Source organism: Helicoverpa zea, chromosome 21, assembly GCF_022581195.2.
Source record: "Helicoverpa zea isolate HzStark_Cry1AcR chromosome 21, ilHelZeax1.1, whole genome shotgun sequence".
NCBI lineage: Eukaryota > Metazoa > Arthropoda > Insecta > Lepidoptera > Noctuidae > Helicoverpa > Helicoverpa zea.
In genome coordinates this window covers 590800-614560 of record NC_061472.1, presented here as the reverse complement: position 1 = coordinate 614560, position 23761 = coordinate 590800, and the positions used below count along the sequence as shown (strand labels likewise).

Below are 23761 nucleotides of genomic sequence, written 5' to 3'. Positions count from 1 at the left end.
GTTTCATCGCGACATTAGTTCAGTGTTATGTCACACATACATGTGTCTACGTGAACAGCATAGCACTGAATGTCATAGTTTGTTCTTATGTAGATAAGTAACTGCATAGCGATAAAATATGTGCTAATTAGACAAAAGTTGGAATATCGGTCTCAGTGCACCTGCATTGAATTCCTTTACAGTAATATCAATGCTTCTTAATGGATTTGAAGTTATCTATTGAAAGTTGAAGGTTGAAGTACCTATTGACATTGTTACATATAATGTTGTCTTTTAATAAAGGAGTGGAAATGTCCAAGCTTGGTTGACTGTTATATTTGTTCTTCCTTTACGCAATACGGAGATTTTAACGTCGGATATTTTTATATTTGTAATTTTCAGTCTTTCTATCTCTATGTCTGTCGGCATGCAATAGTGCGTTTGTCACAATTTTGTCCTGTCCTGTGTTAAAGTATAATGTGTGTGAATTTAAAAGGAGCTCAAGCGCTTTGGATGACACGTATTAAATACATGAAGTATATTGTCCTGCTATTTCATATCCCATTGTGCATTTTCCTGAACATGGACGTGATGGATTTCCGTGTGCAGAGTGAAGTATCTGTAGAGATGCCTCTGTTTTCATTCATCGTCGTCATTTGATGGTTTTCCCAAGCAACATACCTACTTATAATGTTGTCTACTTATGATACAGTGGTATGTGTAAAGGGTGACGTACCTGTGCGGTTTCTCCGTCCTTGTTTGACATAAACGCTTGCATATTTGACAAACTATCTTTACAATTTTTTTTCACTAATACTAGTACTAAAACTAGTAATTTCTTGGGAGTGTTTTGTTTAAAGGGGGAAGTATCTGTACTTGGCGGTGTCTCTGTCCTAGTATTGTATAGTAATAAATAGAAGGGATGAGATGGAACCTTTTTTTTTTCCCTCTATATTTATAATGTTTCTTCGGAGTGATTTGTGGTAAAGGGTGCGTAGTTTCTCAAGAAGGATGGGTAAGAAACTCTTTGAACAGTTTCTTACAATAGGCACACGTCACGACTAAGAGTTCGAGCAAAGAATTAAACCAATTTTTAATTAATGTTGTTAAGCCCAGTTGGTGTAAACAAGGGCAGTAGGTACCAACGTGTTGTGTTTGTACATGTTTTTAATAAAGACCAGTTTATTTCAGCCTTACGGTTCATACGTACCTATAGTTGCCGTATCATAGAATATTGGTGATGTTAGGACTTGATTGAGACTTTCGACACAATTTTCGCTTGCGCTTAATTATTTTGTTAGACTTTGTAAGCCGTGTTTGACATATATCTTTTGATATATCTATTGAATATTATTTAAAAACTTACTGGTATTTAATAAAAAATAACAATTACTTTTATGTAAATGTGTAACATTACATCTCGTTCTGCATCTTTTTACAACAGTGGTTAACCTGGTTAATAGGTTTCAAAAGAGTTTTTATTTAATTTAGATTATCAAAATTTTTAGATTCCGGATTCATTAATATATTGTTTCGTATGATATTTGTAAACGCTAAGCGTTATAAGATGTATAATACGAACACAAATGCGGCTGATTCTCATACTCGTAGTGTGTACAGTAATTATTTAGGAAACAGTAACTTTAGGTAATAAAATACTTATAAAAATATATTTTTGTGACAGATTTATTTTTCTAAAAAATAAATAATTTGTTTCATTCTTTTATTTCTCTCAATTTGTAGTTTTTTAGGTTTTAACATTAATTCGCTTTCTGTTTTGAGTTCTCGGATTTGCTACGTAAGTAATAATTGTGTTACTTATCATAGATTCATTTTTTTATTCAATAGTCTCATATTTTTTTTTTCAATAGTATTAAATACTCAAAACAGACATACTTAAAACATAAAAAAAAAACACAAAGAAAGCAAAAAAAAAATAGGATAGGTATATAATAATTATTTAAGAATAGGTAAGGTTTCATAAATACTTAAGCTTAAATATAGTGACCACGGCGTCACTAAATATTAAAATCCATATATGAAAAATTATTAAAATAACAAATACTTAGCCCTAAATAAATAATATAGTTTATTCAGGCGTTTCATATGACCTGCGTGCGGCGGCAGGGGGGCTCCATCGTGGACCTCGCCTTTGCATCCCCTTCTTTGGCGGCCTGTGTAGTGGACTGGCGGGTGGAGCTGGTGGAGACGCTGTCCGACCACCGATATGTGCGGTTTGATGTTTCCACCCCGGGCTCCCAGGGGACCCAGGAGGGTCGGTCGCACTTCCCAAGGTGGGCGCTCTCCCGCCTAGATCGGGAGGCCGCCGTAGAGGCGGCGTTCGTCCAGGACTGGCTGTCCTCTTCTGTCGGAGTCCGTAATGTGAACGCCACAGCGGGCCAGTTAAGGGTATCCCTGACCGAGGTGTGCAACTCTAGCATGCCTCGGTCTCATCGTCCGCCACCTAGACGTGCCGTTTATTGGTGGTCGGAGGAATTGGGTGATCTACGGGCCGCCTGTGTGGCAGCCAGGCGGGCCTACACAAGAAGCCGGCGGCGGCGCCTTCGCGACCTTGACAACGAGGACCGCCTCTATGCAGCCTACATAGAGGCTAAGTCGACACTGACGGCGCGAATGGGCACAGCCCAGGATTGTGCGAGGGCGGAAATGTTTGAAGGTTTGGACATTGACCCCTTTGGGAGGCCGTACAAGGCCGCATGCAACATGCGCATTGCGCCCGTACGGTCCCCCCGTTGCCGAAACCCTCGAACCGTCTTTGCTGGATGGGGTGGTCCAGTCCCTGTTTCCGCGCAGGGATAACTTCACCCCACCAGTGATGAGCGCCCCGCGGGTTGCTGCTCCGTCGGCCGAGGAGGTCCCGCTGGTTACGGAGAACGAGGTAGAAAGGGCAGCTTTCTGCCTCAGGGGGAAAAAGACGGCCCCAGGTCCGGACGGCGTCCCCGCAAAGTTGATGGCCATCGCCACCTCCCAGATGGGAGAAAGGTTTCGGGACCTCTTCAGTACATGTCTCACGTCTGAGAGGTTCCCGAAGCCATGGAAGGAGGGCCAATTGTGCCTTCTTCGTAAGGAAGGGCGGCCGGTGGACTCCCCATCGGCATACCGACCCATCGTTTTACTGGATGAAGTCGGTAAAATGTTCGAGAGGGTCCTTGCCGCCCGAATCAACAGGCATCTTAGTACAATCGGTCCAGATATAGCGGACGCCCAGTTCGGTTTTCGAGCTGAGCGTTCGACAGTTGATGCACTATCCCGACTCAAGGATCTGGTGAAGGAGGCGATGGATGCGGGGGATGGACTGTTGGGTGTGTCATTCGACATAGCCAACGCCTTCAACTCTATTCCCCACTCTACCATACTGGAGGCCCTCCGCTTCCATGGGGTGCCTTCGTATTTGCGGGGACTTTTGGCGGACTACCTGAGGGACCGCACTGTCCTCCTTGTGGACAAGACGGGCCAGCTCCGACGTTACGGCGTCGAGTCCGGTGTCCCACAGGGCTCTGTTCTAGGGCCGCTCCTGTGGAACATCGGATTCGACTGGCTCTTGCGGGAAAACCTCCCCCGTGGCACGTCTGTCATCTGCTATGCAGACGATACCCTTCTGACTGCCCGGGGGAGAAATTTTGCAGAGGCGGCCAGCTTGGCCTCGGCGGGCGGTTCACTAGTGGTGGACAGAATCTCCCGCCTAGGGCTGACGGTGGCGCTGCAAAAGACCGAAGCTGTGTTCTTCCACGGGCCTCGGCAGCATCAACCGCCCGACGCTTATATCCATGTGGAGGGTGTCCGCATTGGGGTGCAGCCCCAGATGAAATATCTGGGCATAGTCCTCGACAGCAAGTGGCACTTCAGCGCCCACTTCAGCGGGTTGTCGACGCGCTTAATGAAGACCGCGGGCGCCCTCTCATGGCTCCTCCCGAACATCGGAAGGCCCGGCGACCAATGCCGTCGTCTATACGCCGGCATACTCAAGAGTATGGCCCTGTATGGGGCCCCAATCTGGGCAGTCTCACTGTGCAGACGGAGAAATGCCGCTGCCATCCGAAGGCCACAGAGGGTCATTGCGCAGCGGGTGGCGAGGGCGTACCGTACAGTGAGCTTTGCGGCGGCGTGCGTTCTGGCGGGAACCCCTCCTTGGGAGCTCGAGGCTTGGGTGCTCGCCAGAGTGTACGACTGGAAGGCGGCGCAGAGGGCACTAGACCGGCACCCGGACCCAATAGAACGGGAAGAAGTTCGGGAGGAAGCGAGGGAGATAACAACTGGGCACTGGGCCGAGGACCTTGCCTCGGCAACGTTCGGTCGCCGGACGTTGGATGCCATCGGGCCTGTCCTGAACGGCTGGCTCGATCGGCGGCACGGGTGCCTCTCGATGCGTCTGGTGCAGGTGCTGTCCGGGCATGGCTGCTTCGGATCGTACCTGCACCGGATTGGGAGGGAGGAGACTCCACAGTGCCACCACTGTGAAGCCGCACTGGATACGGCAGAGCACACACTCGAGGTGTGCCCATCGTGGACTGAACCCCGCCGCACCCTGGTGGCAGTAGTCGGGGACGACCTCTCGCTCCCCAGCGTGATTGCTGCCATGCTGCGAAGTGAGGAGGCATGGGAAGCGGTGGCCTCCTTCTGTGAGGACGTCATGTCACAGAAGGAGTCGGCAGAGCGCGTGCGGGAGAGCGACCCTCTCGCGGCGCCGCACCGCAGACGAAGAAGGGGTGGAAGACGGCGAACACAACATCCGTCCCCATCCGCCCTGGGGGGTGATCAGCGGGTGACAGGCGCGGGGGCCCCTCCGCCTGCATCACAAGGATCACCCCCTGTGCTCCGGCCGGTATAAGGACCCCTCCCCACTGGAGGGAGGCATGAGGGGCCTGCCGTGAGGCGGGCAATCGCCGGTGGGGGACTGGACGCCATAGATTCCCAGACCCCCTCCACTCAGGCGAGGTCGGAGTGCCGCTGGACCTTTTTAGTGGGTATACCGGGAACGTCTTTACCGGGGAGTCCCACATACCCCTCTCCCGTCCCCCGACGGGAAGGGGATGCGTAATAGCATTTTTAGCCCAGCGACAACAAAAAAAAAAAGGCGTTTCATATGAATGTCTTTAAAAGTGAGTTACAGCAATGAGAGTATATAGTTAAGGACATACACCACGGTGATTGTACATACATACATCCGTGTCAGGTTTAGTCTGTACTTACAGTTGAGGGCAAAAAAATTGGGCCAGATAAAAACACTCTAAAATATACAGCATTTGTTTTGCGCACTTGAATTACTTTTAAGCAATTAGTCTATCGTTTAACATAAGCGACACTCTCATTGGATATTTTTGACAATAGTTGAGCGTGAATTCATATTCGTGTTATTCAGAACATTCCGCTATTAAAAAAAGTTTAAAAAACCTATTTACATGGTCATCAGCATCGGATCTCATGATACCTTTTGCGTTGTAGTCGCAGCAGAAAACGCATGCGGCAACTAAAAATAACCGAAATTTCAAAAGTATTTCATTTCTAACCGACCCAAGTGATTGCTCCCTAGTGTACACTGATGTAAAAATCTTGCACCATTCTTGTGAATAATACAAGGGATCACTATCAATCAGCGCCCAATTTCACACACTTGTGATTATGTACCTACTCAATTTTCAAAAACACATCCAAATAATTTCTTGTTAGTAGATTCATACAAAATAATGTTTTTGAATTTATCGAAAAGAATATGCGCCAATAGCACACAAAAAAGTGGTGCAAGATTTCCCTAATCAGTCGTAGTTAAATATAGGTAACATTAATATATCGTATGTAGTCTAGTCTTAAACATGTTATATTGCCGGCAATCTGTTTGTATTTTAAAATAAAAAATACTTTATTTATTCCAGTAATATACAAAACTAAAAGCCTTTTTCATTAAAACATCAATCACATACGTTATTTAAACTTATTAGACACAGTTAAATGTGCAACAGTGGTATTATCGTCTGCGATAAAACACACCTTTTACTTACAGATAATTTATTTATGCTATTTTATTTTACAATACTATTTAGCTTACGTTGTGATAATAAAAAAACAGAGCATTTTGTTATAGGTTTTTCAAAAATATCACACACTCGTACATATTGCCGGTAGCATACACCTTAATAAATAAATATTTAATAAGTTCTCCATTTTAAACGAAAGACAAGACTAGTTAAGAGTCAGACATGGCCCCTGTACATATTAGGTCATGCTAGGTTAAGGAAAATAAATCCCGACGCTAAACTGGGTATTAAGTAAATCAATAGGTATATAATAAGTTCAACATTTTAAGCGAAATACACAAGAATAGTTAAGAGTCAGACATGGCCCCTGTACATATCTGGCTATGTTAGGTTAAGGAAAATACATCCCGATGGTACACTGGGTATTCAGTAAATAAATAGATAATAAGTTGTACACATGTCAAACGAAAAAAATCACATAAATAGTTAAGGAGTGAGACATGGCCCCTGTACATATCTGGTCATGTTAGGTTTAGGAAAATATATCCCGATGGTACACTGGGTATTAAGTAAATAAATAATAATGTGTACATTTTAAAAGAAACAAGTCTCATAAATAGTTAAGAGTCAGACATGGCCCCTGTACATATCAGGCCATGTTAGGTTAATAAATAAGGGGGAGTTCATAAAATACGTGAGATATTTAAGGGGGGGAGAGCGTCGAGTTAAATCTCATCTAATCTTACGTTAGAGATAGGGTCTCGACAAATATCATGCATTTTTTTTGTACACAGTACACACATAAAAAAGAAGTAGACGTAACATAAAATAGTACAAAGGTACTGCTTGTGTCTAATGAAATCTCTTCCAGCAGACTCGTAAAAGGAGAGTTTTTTTTCTGAATGAAACAAAAAAAAAGTTATACCACTTTGGTCCATTTAATCCAGATTGAGATGATTGCTTAGGATTTAATGTTAAGCGTAATCGTAATACAATTAAGATCATCCCCTTATTCGTTCGAAAGAAAACGATTTCATTCATACTTCGACGTTATAGAGGTACATCTACTGAAGTATTTTTTTTTCTTTTTACAATAATAATCTAACGCGTTTACGTAAAAAACCGACATTTTGAAAAGTCTCACGTGAGGTTGGGGGAAGGGGGAGGGAATTGAATAAAATCTCACGACATTTCACCAAGGGAGGAAGCAAGGCCAGAACATAAAAAAAACACCTCACGTAATTTATAAACGCCCCTTAATAATAAGTTGGACATTTCAATGAAAACAAGCGACATGAATAGTTAAGAGTCAGACATGACCCCTGTACATATTAGGTCATGTTAGGTTAAGGAAAATATATCCCGACGCTAAACTGGGTATTAACTAGTATTTAGATTTAAAAGATATTTTATTTATAGGTAGATAATATATTAAGGAGTATAAGTTGATTGCATTATTAAAAATGGATTGCATTATCTGAATAAAAAATGATTATAAGTACTTTAGATTAGTACCGACTACTAAGATAAGCAAATAATTTTAAAATTAACTTAATTTTAGTGGAAACTAGCAAGTTTTATGTGGCAAGTTGTGATGCATGTGTTTGCTCGATACGAATAATATCACTTCATAATATTGAAAGTCTAAACACCATTTTTCAATTAATGGTCATCAATTTGTTTTCTCTAAAGAAAAAATATACTTGCAGACAGCACAGCCAACTGGTATCATAAAACTTGCTATACAATAATAATATACTTAGAGATAAATTCAGAAGTATTATTTAGCAGCGAAGTGTGATCCGCTCGACAATGAACAACTACACGAATGACATAGAAATATATGATAAGAAAACACGTAACTTGTAACATACAACCTTACGTGTTAGCTGTTATTTAGAATACCACACACACACACACACACACTCGCTCACTCAGTCACACACACGCACACACACACACGCCATATATAACTCGAAATAATAATTCGTGCTTCGGAGGGCACGTTAAGCCGTCGGTCCCGGCAGGCACGCGAGCACCTGTGCAGCCGTAACTCGGCTCCAAGGATCGGGGACCTTCGGGTACCGTCCTAGAGCCTCGAGTTCTAAACCTAATCCGGACCCCGTTGCTCCCGATAATGGGTATCGGACTGACGACTGTGATTAGTCTGTGTAATGAAGGCGATGGGGTCTCTTGATGCCTAAAGGTCCGTGTATGTGGTTCTAATGTTAAAAGGGGATAAAAGTCTTTATTTTTTACAGTTTTTGGTAATTTAAACACGTTGATTTGTTAAGCGATCTTGTATTTTTAATTTCAGGCAAAAAAACGGAGTTTTTTTTTATTTGAGTGTATACACTTATGTTCAACAATGTTTTTATTGAAATTTACGAGCTTACCTATTCTTTTGTGGTTTCTCGATTTGTTAATTATTAATTACTTAAGATCGCTTAAAACATTCTATTCAAATTATCCCTAAAATTACATTGTGTACTCCATATCCGGATTTAAGGATATAATTTACATTAGCCTATATTTACAATGTTATTTATTAAGTTTAATATTAGAATAGCTTTATGTAAATCAGATGTTGGCGTAAAAAAGGAAATAATGTAGCAACTACGCGGACTAGACAGTCCAGCGTTAGGTAAAACTAGGTAAGATAGATAGTTCGTTTAATTTCTTCATTTTAAAGTATATTAATTTTAATATGAGTTTAACAGTCCAAATACCGAGCTCAAAGCGACTAATGTAACTTTTACAATATGGTTTAGTTTGGTTTTACAATTTATGTATACTCATTTGAAATCAAGGTCCGTAGCCCTATTGCGGAGGCAGAGTGGCAAAGAGTGGCAAACTATGTATGTGCTGGCAGTAGTAACATCTGAGGGGTACTGCCGTGCAAATGGTGTGTGTACTGATTGTAAGAACTTGTGTTGTCGTCGTGTGTCATTGCTATCTTCGCACGAATAGGCTCTATGATAGATGCCACTCTATACTCACTACATTAAAATCAATAACCATTTCTAAAAGCATTGTAACAATAGTAATCAGATTGAGTTCTGAATCTTGGCCGAAAGGGATAATATTTAAAGAAATGGATCCACGCATTTTGTCTGGCTATGTTACCAATACAAACCTAATTCATTGGCTAGACATCGAATTGTTCGATTATCGAAATTACAAAACAACCAAAGAAACTTAAGCTGTTTATTTATTAAAGGTTTATTTATTATATTTTAGTTAGGTAAGAAGGTAAAATGTACATATAGACAACACGGGAGTCTATCCGATAGAAAACGATCGATGTATAATAATTACAATAGAAGTCACGTGCTAAGTTCTGTATATATAGCGCGCAATAAATAAGTTAGCTTATATGTAGATAAGACTATACTAGAAAGAGATCCTCATGTTCCTTATTAAACCGGATAGTACTTCTACCATACTTTTTTAACCGTGAAGCTTTGCAAACTGTTCGGAAAGTAGGGTAGCCGGTGAAATAACCAGTACACGAGACATTTCAGCTTTGTCTCAAAAAGGCAATGCCTTCAAACGGTGGTTTGACCATCTGATCCACCTTCGAGGCCTTATTTCCTAAGGTCTTTTAGTGTCGTCGAGAGATCTTCGTGCTTCGGAGGGCACGTAAAGCCGTCGGTCCCGGCTGTTTTCTGAACATCTGACAGCTGGCTCCAATAGTTTCCCCGATATAGAAACTTGGTACTGATTATAATAGTCACACAGGAGTCAGGAAAATGTCCTCAAGATATCCTGACGAGTGTGTTGAATAATTGAAATACACGCTATTAAAGTTATTAATTTCATGCTCATCAAGTGCGAATTAATCATTAATATGTCGTGTATTGTCAGCCGTTGAAAAGCTTGTAAGCCACGTATAAACTGCATGTTAAACTTAGAATAGTGTAAAAGTAAATTAGTCTTCCAAAAATATAATATTTTGTTGCTCATCCTTTCGAAAAAATATATATCAAATATTCGACGGCACTATTCAATATTCATCTTTATATTTTTTTAACGTTCTAATTGATTTCGAAAATAAGCCACGGAGTTTAACAAAATGATTCGTCGTGCTTCGGAGGGCACGTTAAGCCGTCGGTCCCGACTGGCATACGAGCACCTTTGTCAGTCGTCAATAGGTTCTGAGGTCACAAGACTTCAGACACTCGAAACACTAGTCTGACTCAGATACCGGTACTCTTACTAGCTGGGTTACGAAGACCTGGTGTCGGTATCAATACTGGACTCTGAGAACAGGCCAACCAGACATCACATAACAGTCAGGGAAATGCTTTCAAAGGCATACTGATTGTATGTAGGTCGCCTAAATGTAAACACGGTATTTAGGTAATTAAGGTTAACAACAGGATAGCATTCCCAAAATGGGTCTCAGGGGTAACTAAACAGGTCTTTAAATGGCGTTCTTAAAGCTTAAAAGAACTAAGGATAGCAATATAAATCAGTACATTTTCATTACCAAATATTCGTGTTTATGACAATCCTGCGTGTGTATGCATTTGCTTCGTATAAGTATAGGTAGTATTAGGAACAATTAGGTATTAGTCAGTCAGGTCGGCAAATTAGTCTTAGGTTTATTATAAAGGTGGATCCAGAAATTGCCAGGCAAGCGCCACAAATGGAATACATTGGTTTTGAAAAGTTTTACCAACATAAGCTCAGGTCAATGTTTGGGTCCACCTTTACGTGCTTCGGAGGGCACGGTAAGCCGTCGGTCCCGGCTGTCACACTAACACCAGACTGTCGTTACAGGTAGGCGCGTACTACCCACAACTAGGTTGACTGGGACAACGGTACTCCCACTAAATGGGGATTTCTGTCCTCACTGGAGGGTTACGGAGGGCAGACGACGGCTCGCGCCAGTCGCTTCGTGTAAAACACTGGAGTTCCAAGTTACCTAGTTATTAGTCACATGCGAATCAGGGAAATGTTGAACATACTGACTCGCATGCAGGCTACACTTTATACACAATATTAATGCGATTAATGAACACGTTGACATTCATTTGTTAATAGTAATTAATTCATTAGTACTTGTGTATAGAGATTGAGAACGTAAAGCCGTAAGAAAGCTAGTTTTGCAAGTTTCCATGTTAATGACTGCATTAGTTTAGTAGGTAAGTTTTTAGTTTGTTTATTAACATTACAAAATTGAAGGTTTTAAGAGGTTTTTGGGCGTACTTTACCTTTGGTATTTAAAAATCTTTTTTGTTAATAATTTCTGTGATTTTTTTTTACTCATTCATTGCAAAAACAGCTTCTTTATCTTTAAATTACGTTTATTTCGACGAAACACAATCACATAAAAAAGGTTGCTGTCGCTGAATTGGACTAACATCCTAGCGACAGCAACGTTAGATACATGTAGTCTTAGGCATCATCATCACGTTTGTTTACAATGAGTTGAGTGGAACGATGTTTCAACGTCTTAGTACATCAACAAACACGTAATCAATGTATTTTGATGCTTTCGAATACAATTTGCGTCGTGCTTCGGAGGGCACGTTAAGCCGTCGGTCCCGGCTGTCGCATTAATATCTGACAGCCGTATTGGGTAGTTTGGTGGTAAAACTACCCACCTCTAGTCTCACTCGGAAGCTGGTAGTCCTACACAACAGGTTGCGGAGCTGAGAAGCCACACTCCAAAAGCTTCGCGTAAAATACTAAGTTCCGAGCACAGGCTAGGCGACGTGACATATGAGTCAGTGAAATGTCCTCTCGACATACTGATGATTATGAAGTCCAACATATTTATACACGATATTAATGCGATTAATACCTATAGACGAATAGTGATCGGAAAGTGAGTACAGTTTGTTGCTACTTCTGTGGTAAACAAATACAAATACGACAACACCACCTCGTCCACAAATTCGTGTTAATTCGTTACATGTGACGATATTAATTCATTAATATAATAACGTGTGTAAATTAACCGAATGGTACGTTGACCTACAGAAAGTACAGGTGTATAGGTTACTCGATAGTCGTAAAATCAATCAAATAATTGGTTCAAATGAATAACAGATCTATGTGTGTTTGGCTTACAATACTATTGTCATTAATTCATTAGTGTACGTGTATAGATTTAATTATTGCTATAATTAGTCGTGACGTCGTGCTTCGGAGGGCACGTAAAGCCGTCGGTCCCGGCCGTCACGGACACCTGACAGCCGTCACGGGTAGTTCCGAGTTAACAAGTAACTACCCCCAACTAGGCTCACTCGTCCGATGCACCGATAAGTCGGGTCTCGGAAGTCGTTCATCTTTATGATTAACGTTATTTACTGGAATCGCGAGTGAAGCCTAGTAACATTCACATACGAGTCAGGGAAATGTCTCGATATACTGACGAGTGTGTTGGAACCCGACCGGGGTAGCTTACCCAGATGGAGATACTTCATTGTATAGAATAAGGCTGTTAATGTGGGACTAGACTTTCTTGTGTAGCTCGTCTAGTCCCATCCTAATAGTTAAAACATAGATATAACATTAGCTATAAGCAAAAATGAAACATGCGAAAGAGCCTTCTCTTACATAGCATAATGGAGCATTTGATTAAATAAACATTCCGTGCTTAGTGACTTGTATATATTGCACGTGATCAATACTCGTATTATGTAGGTACGTATTCATAGGGATAAATAGATATATGACAGGTTTATGAACAGGAGTACACATTTTTCTAGCAGTCAGGAGGCGAAATGAGGTTCCAAAATACGCGATACTAGTCTGACTTGAACACCGGTGCACCCACTGGGTTGCGGAGATCAGACGGTAGGCACCAGTCTCTTCACGTAAAATACCGGAGTCTGAGAACAGGCTAACATGCAAGTCAGCTAAACATCTGACAAATAGGTTATAGTATCTACATTAACGTTAGTAGTTAGGTTAACTGATAACGATTCATTTTAATCAACGTTTCTCCGTATAATTTATGTTTAGAGTAGAGATTTGAGATACACTCATTTTAGTGTTAAGGATCTTATTTAATATATGATCAAATTCAATGGTAATATAGAAATAATGGCACTTTAACATCAAATGGCTTGGGCACTATAACAACATTCAGATAAACAGTCTACCAATCTCAGTAATTTACGTATTTATGCAATTAATATATAAACTAACCTAGTTTTAATTATCTGATGATATTGGAAGTACTGTAGTAAGAAATAAGTAATCCATGATGATTGCATTAATGATTGAGTAAATGATAATCGTGTGACCTACGTAATGGTCTAGAGTAAACCATATGGACTGTAAGAAGTAGAATAGAATATAAGTTAGCAGTAAGAGTCAATACCACAGCAACCCTGTGATTTTGAATGATGAGTAAGTGATGAGTGGTGTCTGTAATCAATACGTCATAGTTGTGTCCACTGCATGCTGAATTTCATACAATAGTAAATATAAAATACTTGGTAGTTTCAGAAACATAATAACTGTAGTAACTATGCTTAAAGATACATTTTGAATGTGAGATCAAAATCTAATTAGTTAAGATATTTCAATGGTACTCTTGTATATATCCAATACCATTGTTAGGTAATAAAAGTAGATATATGTTTCAATTTTAATCTGCATTAAAAATGATTGTAGTTTGCACGTGTATGTAGAGAAATACACACACTATTTCCTATATTTACCAGTATTTATTGGAAATAGTGTATTTAGATATTAAGATCTAGGTATACCAATTCTATTCATTAAAAAAACCTTTAAATATTAGGAGCTTACTTGATTGAAATAGTTTACATATGTGGTGTTCATAAGGAATATTCGTCAGCATAATATGTTCTTCTTAAACGTAGGGTTAACTTTAACGATGATTGATGTAATAGTTAGTAAGAATTGTAGTTAATTCTCAATTAAATAAACTTGGTGTTGTGAACAGATTGTTGTTTTATTTCATTACCCTTTCTTCGTTTCCAAATGGTTCCTACCGAAAGTATCTATCATAGTCGTTCTGTGATAAGATTAAATAAGATTAAAAAAATATTAAGTTAAAACACCTATCCTTAAGTGTTGGAGCTCTGTATTACTGCTCCCAGGGGTTCGAATCGCTAGAAGAAATCATTGTTATCTACTGATACCAATACCACACTACGAATTGCATCGCACTATTAATTGTCTTTACATTTCAAGTCGAGCATGAAATATTTTCTAAAAATATCAGTTTCCGATTTACATAACATCTTCAACTAACAACTACCATCAATTATTTAGAAAATATTAACAAAGCAATTAGTCGTGGGCTATCGATTACCGCATATACGTAATTGAAGTGGGCACGCTAGCGACGCGGGCGCACTCAATACGCTACCTCTGACCCCACGCTTTGTTTCTTTCTGATGGAAAGTGCGATTGCTTTGATAAGTTTCGACATAACTGTAGGTACTGGCTGTTTGAGATCATCAGGTTTTGTATAGGAGTAAATAACTGTAGAAGTAATAGATAGACCTCGTTGAAGAGGCACTTCGTTTGGGACTACGATATCGTGTCTGCGAAAAAAAAATGCTATCAAGTTTTCCTCACAGCCTATTTGGGTTGTGGTTATCTTATCTCCGTATTGCTACTTTTCAAGTCATCTTGAGCAAAAATGGAATTATGCTGGGGGTTTACGATTGAAACTTCACTAAGTAAGTACCAACACGTAGGTAAGTATGTAGAAAACTCTTTACTACATCTGCAGCTCAATAAAAAATAATTGAGCCCTTAACAATTTTGTCACACTAGAACTATTCTTGCCAAAGTTCATATGTAATTACTGATAGAAAGGGCTTCCATTGCACAATACAACCCGGACATCAGTCATAGGGCATAGGGCTTTAAAACTGTTGACAGATCACGCCACCGTAATTACCATAGGTTGGGATAATGAAATCGCCAATACGCCTTGAGCTAGTGTGGCCATCGACACTCCTCGAACGGTCGGACTATGTTTTGTATGAAATTATGTAGGTAAAGGAATGTTCTACATGAACCCTAAATCAGAGTAATCTAAATAGGTGCATACTTTCATAAATTCTGCTTGCCCATATACAAGCTACAGTTCTTAATTACGATAGAAGGTTTTTCATCCCCAATTGTATTCAAATATTTCATCATCACTATCTATTGCTTGTATTCGGAATTGGCTATTTAAAAACCATTTAGAAATAAAAAGATTTCTGCAAATTCTCACGTTAACTGAGGTTTGCAATATACGTTAATTGTAAATAAGGCCTACCAATTATAAAGTTTTAAGGTTAGTTTGAATATCTATTGCCTATCACGTGAAACTGATGAGCAGCTAGCGATTGCAGTGTTGAAGGGTTCTACTGTAAAGTACAGTTTGTGTCCAGGACAAGAAATTATATACCTTGAGAGAACCGGAGTTTCAGTAAATAGCTTCCTTGCAGGTCCAAGAATTTCTAGAAGGTACTTCCCGGAATCTTATTTGCCATTGGGAATCTGACGACCAAATATCAGAATTGTCTCAGCGGCTAGACAACAAAAGGTGAGTGTGACAGATTGACTGACAGGTACTGATACTATCAGCAGGTAAGGATGGGCAGGCAACATTTTCAAAGCTTCATTGTCTAAGCCTAGACTAGACTCAGTCCAAATCAATCAAATCACAAAGCAGGACGGTAGTAACAAAATGCAAGATGGCCGTGGGAACCAAAGTTTCTCATCACTCCAAAACACCAATCGAAAGTTAAGCAAAATATCCATAATTTATCTACAAACAAGACCTTTTTCTACCAGCACGAAAAATTGTTCACTACCTTAACCTTAAGGTGAGGGAATAAGATCTATTTTTGCATGAACAGATTTTTATTTAGCATTTGAAAGTGTAGATCAAGTTGGTTGGTATAACAATCGGCAATTTCATGATGTAAGCTATCGGACATTACTGGGTTCAGTTTATAAAGAACTAGTGTTACGATAGTCGGAATTAATTAGAGGAGTATGAATGAGCGCCCGCTGTGAACATGAGGCTTGCAGTGTCAATGGGCGAAATTATAATGTGTTCGATTAAGTAATAGTAATGTATGTGGATGATATCATTTCTTTTGTGGAGGTTGCCCCTCGAAATTTTAATTGATTAAATTGCTAGGTTTCGTCATCAAATAAGTATCTAATTAGATAACTTACACGAGTGGGTATCGTCTTTTTTTACGAAGCGAAGAAAATGCCGATGTTTACCGCTGACAACTCTAGAGAAAATGAGGGGGATTTATGATAATAGAGGCATGCATAATAAATTCTTATTTTAATCATTTCATGGGTGCCACCAAACCAAATACATGAATGTTAAATAAAAATAAAAAATACAATTAGAAAAGCGCTTACATTTCAGCTCTCACCGAAAAGTCACTGAAAATTAATGTAAATTAATTTTCCGATTACTTCATTCTAAAGGCAGCCATGCCCTGATTCGATGGGTTACATAGGTGATCGCCATGTATTACATATACTTAAAACTATAATTAAAAAGAAAACAATAAACAATAATAACACATCACCCACATAAACTTAAATGGGTGAAATTGGGCGTGGCCCAAACACTGCAGTAACTTAGACTCATTGTGCGAGTTACCCAATAGCTGGCGTTGTGAATTATATCAAGTGTGGCTATTGTTGGCGCCAAAGGCTGGAAGTTTTGGCATGCCATGTGTAGATTGCAATATTTTATGGGTCGGTGTGTGTGTGTTAATCAAGAGTATCGTCATACACTCTTTAATGTGACGCAGCTGCAGAAAATAGTAAATGAATAGTAACACCCAGAGCGATTTAACTTATCGAAAAGTTTGTTTTACTCATTTTGAAGACACTAACTGAAGGAGTTAGGAATAGAGAAAAATACCGAACCTGCATTCGAGTAGGTATTTATATGACACGGTGCCAAATCGACCAGCACCCTGCAAACTTTTAGTCGGCCGATAGTTCGTTTGCAAGAGGTATAGGTACCTTCCCACAAATACATCTACTCATCAATCTAGCAACACAATAGCAATTAATATATGATGACATAATGGATGTGTATCGATGGCTAACTAATAATAACCATGTAATAGTTAATTACGAGCAGTCAGTCACACACACTGAGCGCTGACGTCTGACACACATCTATCATCTCACGGTTGCATATGCACATGGTTTAGGGTTCTTGTATTTATGTACTTACCATGAAATCAGTACATATGAAAATTTATTACACGAAAATGAAATAATTTATACTGTTCTAAGATTTCTTCAATAAATACCTAGTCTTAAGAAATTGAGAGCAGTAATTCATGCCTACCAATCCTACTGTATCCACGTGACTAGAGTCACTACATGCTTGCTGTGATAATTTATTTTTAAGATTCAGGTATAGATATACCTACCTTAAAAATAAATTACCTACCTACAGTGTCTGGTGTAAAAATTATGTTTGAATAACTCAAGTGCTTTCTTAACCAGATGCAGCGGTAATATCCGATTGGAAATTATAATTGTCGCGACAAATCAATTACAATTCACAATTCGTCACGCAGATTTACAATAAATTGTTTATCTTCGTGACGAACTTCATTATTGAGTTCAGCACATTCAACTATTTTTACAACAATTGGAGAGATGTTGATCAAGATGAAATAGGAGAAAGGTACACCTATTATATGTAAGTATACAGGGTTACTGGTAAGTAGACCGCATCCTTTCAGGAGGTGATAGTATCGGTCAATACGGACAAATTTGACCATGGCATACACTGGACAAAAGTTAACTCGTTTCAAGATAATCGAATTTCAAGATCAGGTCGTCTAGGTACACGTATAAATTTTCATTATTAGTCAAAAGTCTCGTTTTTGTGGATTTTTGTGTGTTCTTGGATAGAAGATGAATCACTTCATAATAACAAACCATAAAACTGTACAAATCACAGAGGAAATTATAGCCAACAGCAGTTACTTTTTTAGTAGCTATTTTCTCAAAAATATTACTCATCATTTTTCTGTGCAGAATACTTAAAAAACATCTACATTTATCTAGCTATCCAAAAAGGCACAAAATACACAAAAATCCGCAAAAACGAGACTTAACTAATAATAAAAATTTATACGTGTACCTAGTCGACTTGTATGGAAAAGATCTTGAAATTCGATTATCTTCAAACGGGTTAACTTTTGGCCAGAGTATCCCATGGTCAAATTTGTCCGTATTGACCTATACTATCACCTCCTGAAAGGATGCGGTCTACTTACCAGTAACCCTGTATAGTACTAAATTAAACAATTAAAATAATGCGACTGCTGGGCAAATTGTGTATGGGTTTACTTGTAAGTCAGATCAAGAGCTTTGTGGGGCTTTTCCGGGGTCAAGCTTAGTATCCGTCTAAAGCTTAAAGGTGCACTTCCGACTACATAGCACTTATCCATTAGTTAAACCTGTCACACACCTGCTTACGTACCTTATGTTATCCAGTTATGTAAACGAGCATATAACCCGGCAATTATCTACGCAAATTAAGACAAAACCCCCGCACTCTCACGCCAAAACAGCATACTTATGTGGAGACAAAAATATAATGAATTTAATCAGATTATCGTTCAGCAAAAAGCGTTAACCCGTCTTCCCGCAAGATGGCGCTGTTGCGTCACGATGTCATAATGACGATCATACGAGATCCGTGTCAACGCAGAGAGGTTTTCGTGTGTAGGGATGTGGCTGATGTATCGATGTCTCTATTGTATTGGCATGTGTCATGTTAAGTCATGTTGACCGACACCGCTGAGATACTTTGCTTGGTTGGTTCTTGTAGGACAAAATGGATGGTGGCTTAGGAACTGTTGTCGATTCAATTGTCGTATAACTGTCGTTTTCGTAGCTGAATAAAATGATGACCCGTTACGCTGCACCCACATCGTTTGCTCATTTCCCACATCATTTGATGCTCTCTGGCTCTAGAAGTCTAGGCCATCTGTGTACCTTTATTTAATCGGTTCAGTAGTTTTAGCTCGACAGGGTGACTGACAGCTTGACAGAGTTACTTTTTCATTTATAACATGAAAAGGTTGTAGTATCGACAACTAAACCATCGACTTCTCCCATCATTACCACGACGTTCCCACATCTGTGCGCGCACAAAAATAACAACGAACACTTTTTTGCGCATAAGAAACCAGAACGTATTCTTTAGTTATCATTTACATAGATCTCAGCACGCGAACACTCGCATTTCTATAATAATATACTTATTAACATAATTATATTATATGATATAAGTATATTCCATTCAGTCGGAAGTTCAGGAAAGTAAGTTCAAGGAAGTAGGTACATACTCACGTGAGAAAATTTTGAAGTCTAGTCTATTACTTAATAGCTTTTATGATGATGTGTTAATTGGTATTTTCATGTGAATTTTCGTAGTAGGTAGTCCCAGATGAATTTCTTATTAATTGTCTGGTTAATAGCGCTAATTGCCTAAACTAAATAAGAGAATCTGATTACTGTCTCGCCCATCGAACGAATCATAATGGCATGATTTTATAGGTACCTACATAGTAGACAGTTTAATGCATTAAACGTTGCAACAATAAAATCCTCAAATAACTGTAAAACATAATCAATTCAAATGAAAAGGACGCGAAAGAAAATAAGAAAGAAATTTCGAAACTTGATATTTCAGTCATTTTATTTAATTCCATTTTAAGTCCACATAGTAAACAATAATAAACATCCTTTATGTCATCATGAGTTGACTTTGCAAGCAAGCTTTATACGAACACAAATACCTTTGACGAGTTCCGCTGTCACTATCCACTCGCCAGTATCTTCGACCCTGTCCATATAATACCTGATTCAATAAACATTTCCACCTCATCTTCCTGTATGAATGACAATGAAGATAAATGGTGGCTCGTGGCTACTTCCTAGCCGTGGCTGCATGATTGAATATCAACAAGGGAGCTAGTTAGGGCGGTCAGAGGGCACGTCAGTTGGTAGGTGGCGCGAGAAAGGCTCAACTTTACTGGCTATTAAAAAGATTGATAGGTTGGAAAGTTAGACAATGGGCGAATGTGTTTTGTTTTTGAAAGGGTTTTATCGAGCAATAGGGACACTCTAATAAGCTTCCATAATTGGGCTGAAATGTGTATTATTATGTTTTAGTTCAAATAAGTACTAAGTAAACAATGAACTTTCACTAGTAAAGTATCAGTAGTACCAGTAGTAAGTAATATAGGACTATGAACTAAATCTTGGTATGTCTCTTATAAGTTCTAGGAATGAGTTGCAAAGAAAAAATACCTCTTCTTGGCAGTCAGGTAAAACCAGTACATAATTCTATGACACCAATACTTACCTTGTACTTAACAATTAATCGTAATTAAAACATACTTAAATATGTATTGTTCTTGTGATCTTCGTTTCAAAACGGGCGAAACAAGAGAGAAAATTATTTTTTTGTCTTAATAGATATCTGATTGAGCCTGACATTCATTATACATCGGCACATATTTGAAGTCCAATCGAGAACCTTTTGTTATCAATCACACAAATTACATAATCCTTTGTTTAGGCGTTACGTTACACGCATCGGCCTACTTTTTACGTGTCGTTATTAAAAGTCTATCAATTTGTATCAATCTGTCAATTGGTTAGAGATCATTAATATTTATATGTGGGGTATGGGAGCATGTTCATTATGGACAGTGTGTAATCATTTAATGAAAAGTCACTTATGTACTTATGCATATTTCCTAATTATTTTCACCTATCAGTGCAAAAGACACAAAAGACACTTCGTGCGTCATTCACTTATATCAAGTAAATGTTGTTATTAGTATTTATTGTATTTGTTCTGTTTTTGTAATTCTATGTACCTGTCTTATTGTCTTTGTATTTGTGATCGTATGTATATGTTTTTTATATTGTGTATAATTGTAATTTTGTTATTTTTTATGGACCCTGGTCTGCAATAAAGTTATTATTATTATATTATCTTCAGATCACGCGCTTCCTGTGGGTCCAGCATCACCGGCCCACTCACCAGTTACCACGAGGCACCTAACCTCCGCGCGGGCTGTTAACCCTGCTCTAGCGACTCCACTCTGACCGGCCGATGAAGGCAAGCCAAGAGGCGGGAGATCTATCCCCCGTCATGCTTCACTCCGGCAGGCCGGAGATGGGGGACAGTATACTCTCCCTGGAGCACTCAGATATATAGCCCCGCGGAGTCGCTACTCCCCGTAATCCGCCTCAGATGCCCTGCGGGGCTTATATTATTATCATTAGGTATAAAATCTCTTTCCCTGTTCGAGAAGAGTCTATTGAACCCTACAGGGGGACACCTAAATGTTTATATGATGATGATCAGTCGGGAATAATAACTATAGGTTCAAGGTTTTATGGCATATGTCGAGATTTCCTGAGCTTTTCCCTGTCTTTATTACAGAATTGTGTTGTTTAAAACCCTTACCATAGATATCCATACGTACAGAATTTCCATACCTATTAGAATTTCCAGTTCTATAAAGCAATTCCACCCACCACGAATGTAAATACGACATAAAGCAGTAGTGGGTAAAACTTTCAGAATTCGCAATCACATAACCACACAATATCATATACATAGGTGTATCACCATTTAAAGAACCTACCACCAAAACTTTCTCCGAACCAAAATCTGTTTATCTTCCGAATTTTCCAAGATGGCGCCGATAGGTAATGGATCATGGAGAACAAAATGACTAGCGGAGGTGACATAACGGAAAATCTCCAAAGAAAGTAGCGCGTCAAAATGCGGGTGTGCGGGGGCTGAGGAACGTTACTGTCTTCGCCTTTACATGCTTTCTTTGGACCCGATAATATTCTGTGTTACCTAACACCGTTGATAGGTTCTCAAAGAACCCGAACGCCTCGTTAGTTCGCTCGTAATTCGTTTTGGTCATTCACCCAGTAGATATATGACCTAGAAGTACCTGACCTACCTGTAATATGGCACCTCTGTTAATTTTTCCTTACTCCGTGTAACGGATGCGTTGCGCAGAGACATTGTTGGAGGATCTCACGTCGCATCGATGTCGCAACTCCTGCGCAGCCTACCGGACGATGCGAGATGTGATAGTCGCAAATTAATTAACCTAAGGACGATTTTATGGTAAGAGAAATGCAGATATATGAAAAGTTGGGTGATTGGATGGTATAGGTAACCACTTTATTTTTAAGGAAGTGCCTAAATGTGGATTATAATTGAATGCAAAGAAAAAACAATATCATAACACTAGCTTCTGCCAGCGGTTTCACCCGCATCCCGTGGGAACCTCTGCACTAACCGGATAAAAAGTAGCCTATAGCCTTCCTCGATAAATGGGCTATCTAACAACGAAATAATTGTTCAAATCGGACCTGTAGTTTTTGAGATTAGCGCGTTCAAACAAACAAACAAACTCTTCAGCTTTATAATATTAGTATAGATAATCCTAGTTTTAAAATAAAGGTATAAACTTGGGTGGAACATTTGGATTCTATTTATAATCTAATCTCCTTTTTTTAAAATAATCAAACTAAACTTAACACACAATTATACACACTCTTATCTGACAAGACAGAATATTAGGTGGCAATGATACATATCATACTTATACTAAGAAGTTGCTCATTTCCCTATATTATAAGGTAACATACTATATTTTATAGACTACATAAAGTATGTACTTAGGTGCTTTCATTCATGCGTGTCTCCACGGCAACACAATTCAAGGTAAGTATTTCCTTTTCCCATTACTGTCGACGCGTTAGACCTATTATTAAAATTCCACAGTTTTTCTGCGTCGACCGCAGCTTGCGTACTATATTTATTTTCATCTTTCCACTAATTTGCGACATCGCTGCGTAATCGCTACGATTTGTCAACTACAATTAAATATAAACGCTTTTTCAGGTTTTAGAAATTACCAGGTAAATATTAAGTTGACCTTAAATAAATGAGTAGACCGACTAGTGCTTAAAATATTTCTTAATAACCTTTCAGTAAAAGTAGATATCTGAATACCCATGTCGGACCTATATCTATTACGAGTAAGTAGGATAACGTTCATTTATCGAATGTGGTTAATGGCTGTAAATAGTACATTTATAAAAAGGTGTAAAATGATAAATAATAATATGATTAAAATTTTGAAAACAGCTTTTCGAAATAAATAAGAATTTCCAAACCATTTCAGGAAAAGCGTCTACAAAAGTCACGCTATCCACCAAGGCCGGCGATGTTTTAATACAATTCGCATAATAACAGTAATTTATGTACGTTTCGCGAGCATCTAACGCGGTGACATTGACGGGCGGTTACCGCAAATTAAAGCGATTTAATTAAATTTTAGTTAAAGTTGCGTTAAACTGCGTTTAGTTTAATTTCTGCTGGAATTTTAATTCAGTTTGCTATTTGCTGGGTAGGTAGAGCCTAGTGGAGTGACTGAAATAAATGTAAAGCAAAGAAGAGGAATCACAAAAGATATGAAATTAACTATGTCCCGTTTCGTTATAATTCATATTTATTAATTTGTTATAAAAAACAATTAAGTAATTTATTGGCGGTATCGCTTAATTTTTCTGTTTTTAAATTGACGGTAGGATACCACTAGCTGTTATATTAAAAATTGCACATAGAGAAACCTAACTATTTGTACACCAGCTTACCCAAACTACTAACGAAAATAATAATAGCTACTACGTCACAACAAACATTAATCTCTATGGAGAAATGCAACCAATTACTCCAACTC

The 23761-nt window shown here is 39.0% G+C and overlaps 2 protein-coding genes across 2 annotated transcripts; both read left to right on the top strand.

Annotated features, from left to right (window-relative positions):
• Nucleotides 1-2085: 2085 nt before the first annotated feature.
• LOC124641014 lies at nt 2086-2799 on the top strand. Its single transcript, XM_047179022.1, has one exon. It carries the CDS (start codon nt 2086-2088, stop codon nt 2797-2799), a length of 714 nt encoding a protein of 237 aa, XP_047034978.1.
• Nucleotides 2800-2815: 16 nt separating this feature from the next.
• On the top strand, nt 2816-5425 carry LOC124641013. Its single transcript, XM_047179021.1, has 3 exons — nt 2816-3482; nt 3687-4378; nt 5411-5425. Exons 1-3 carry the CDS (start codon nt 2816-2818, stop codon nt 5423-5425), a joined length of 1374 nt encoding a protein of 457 aa, XP_047034977.1.
• The last annotated feature ends 18336 nt before the right edge of the window (nt 5426-23761 follow it).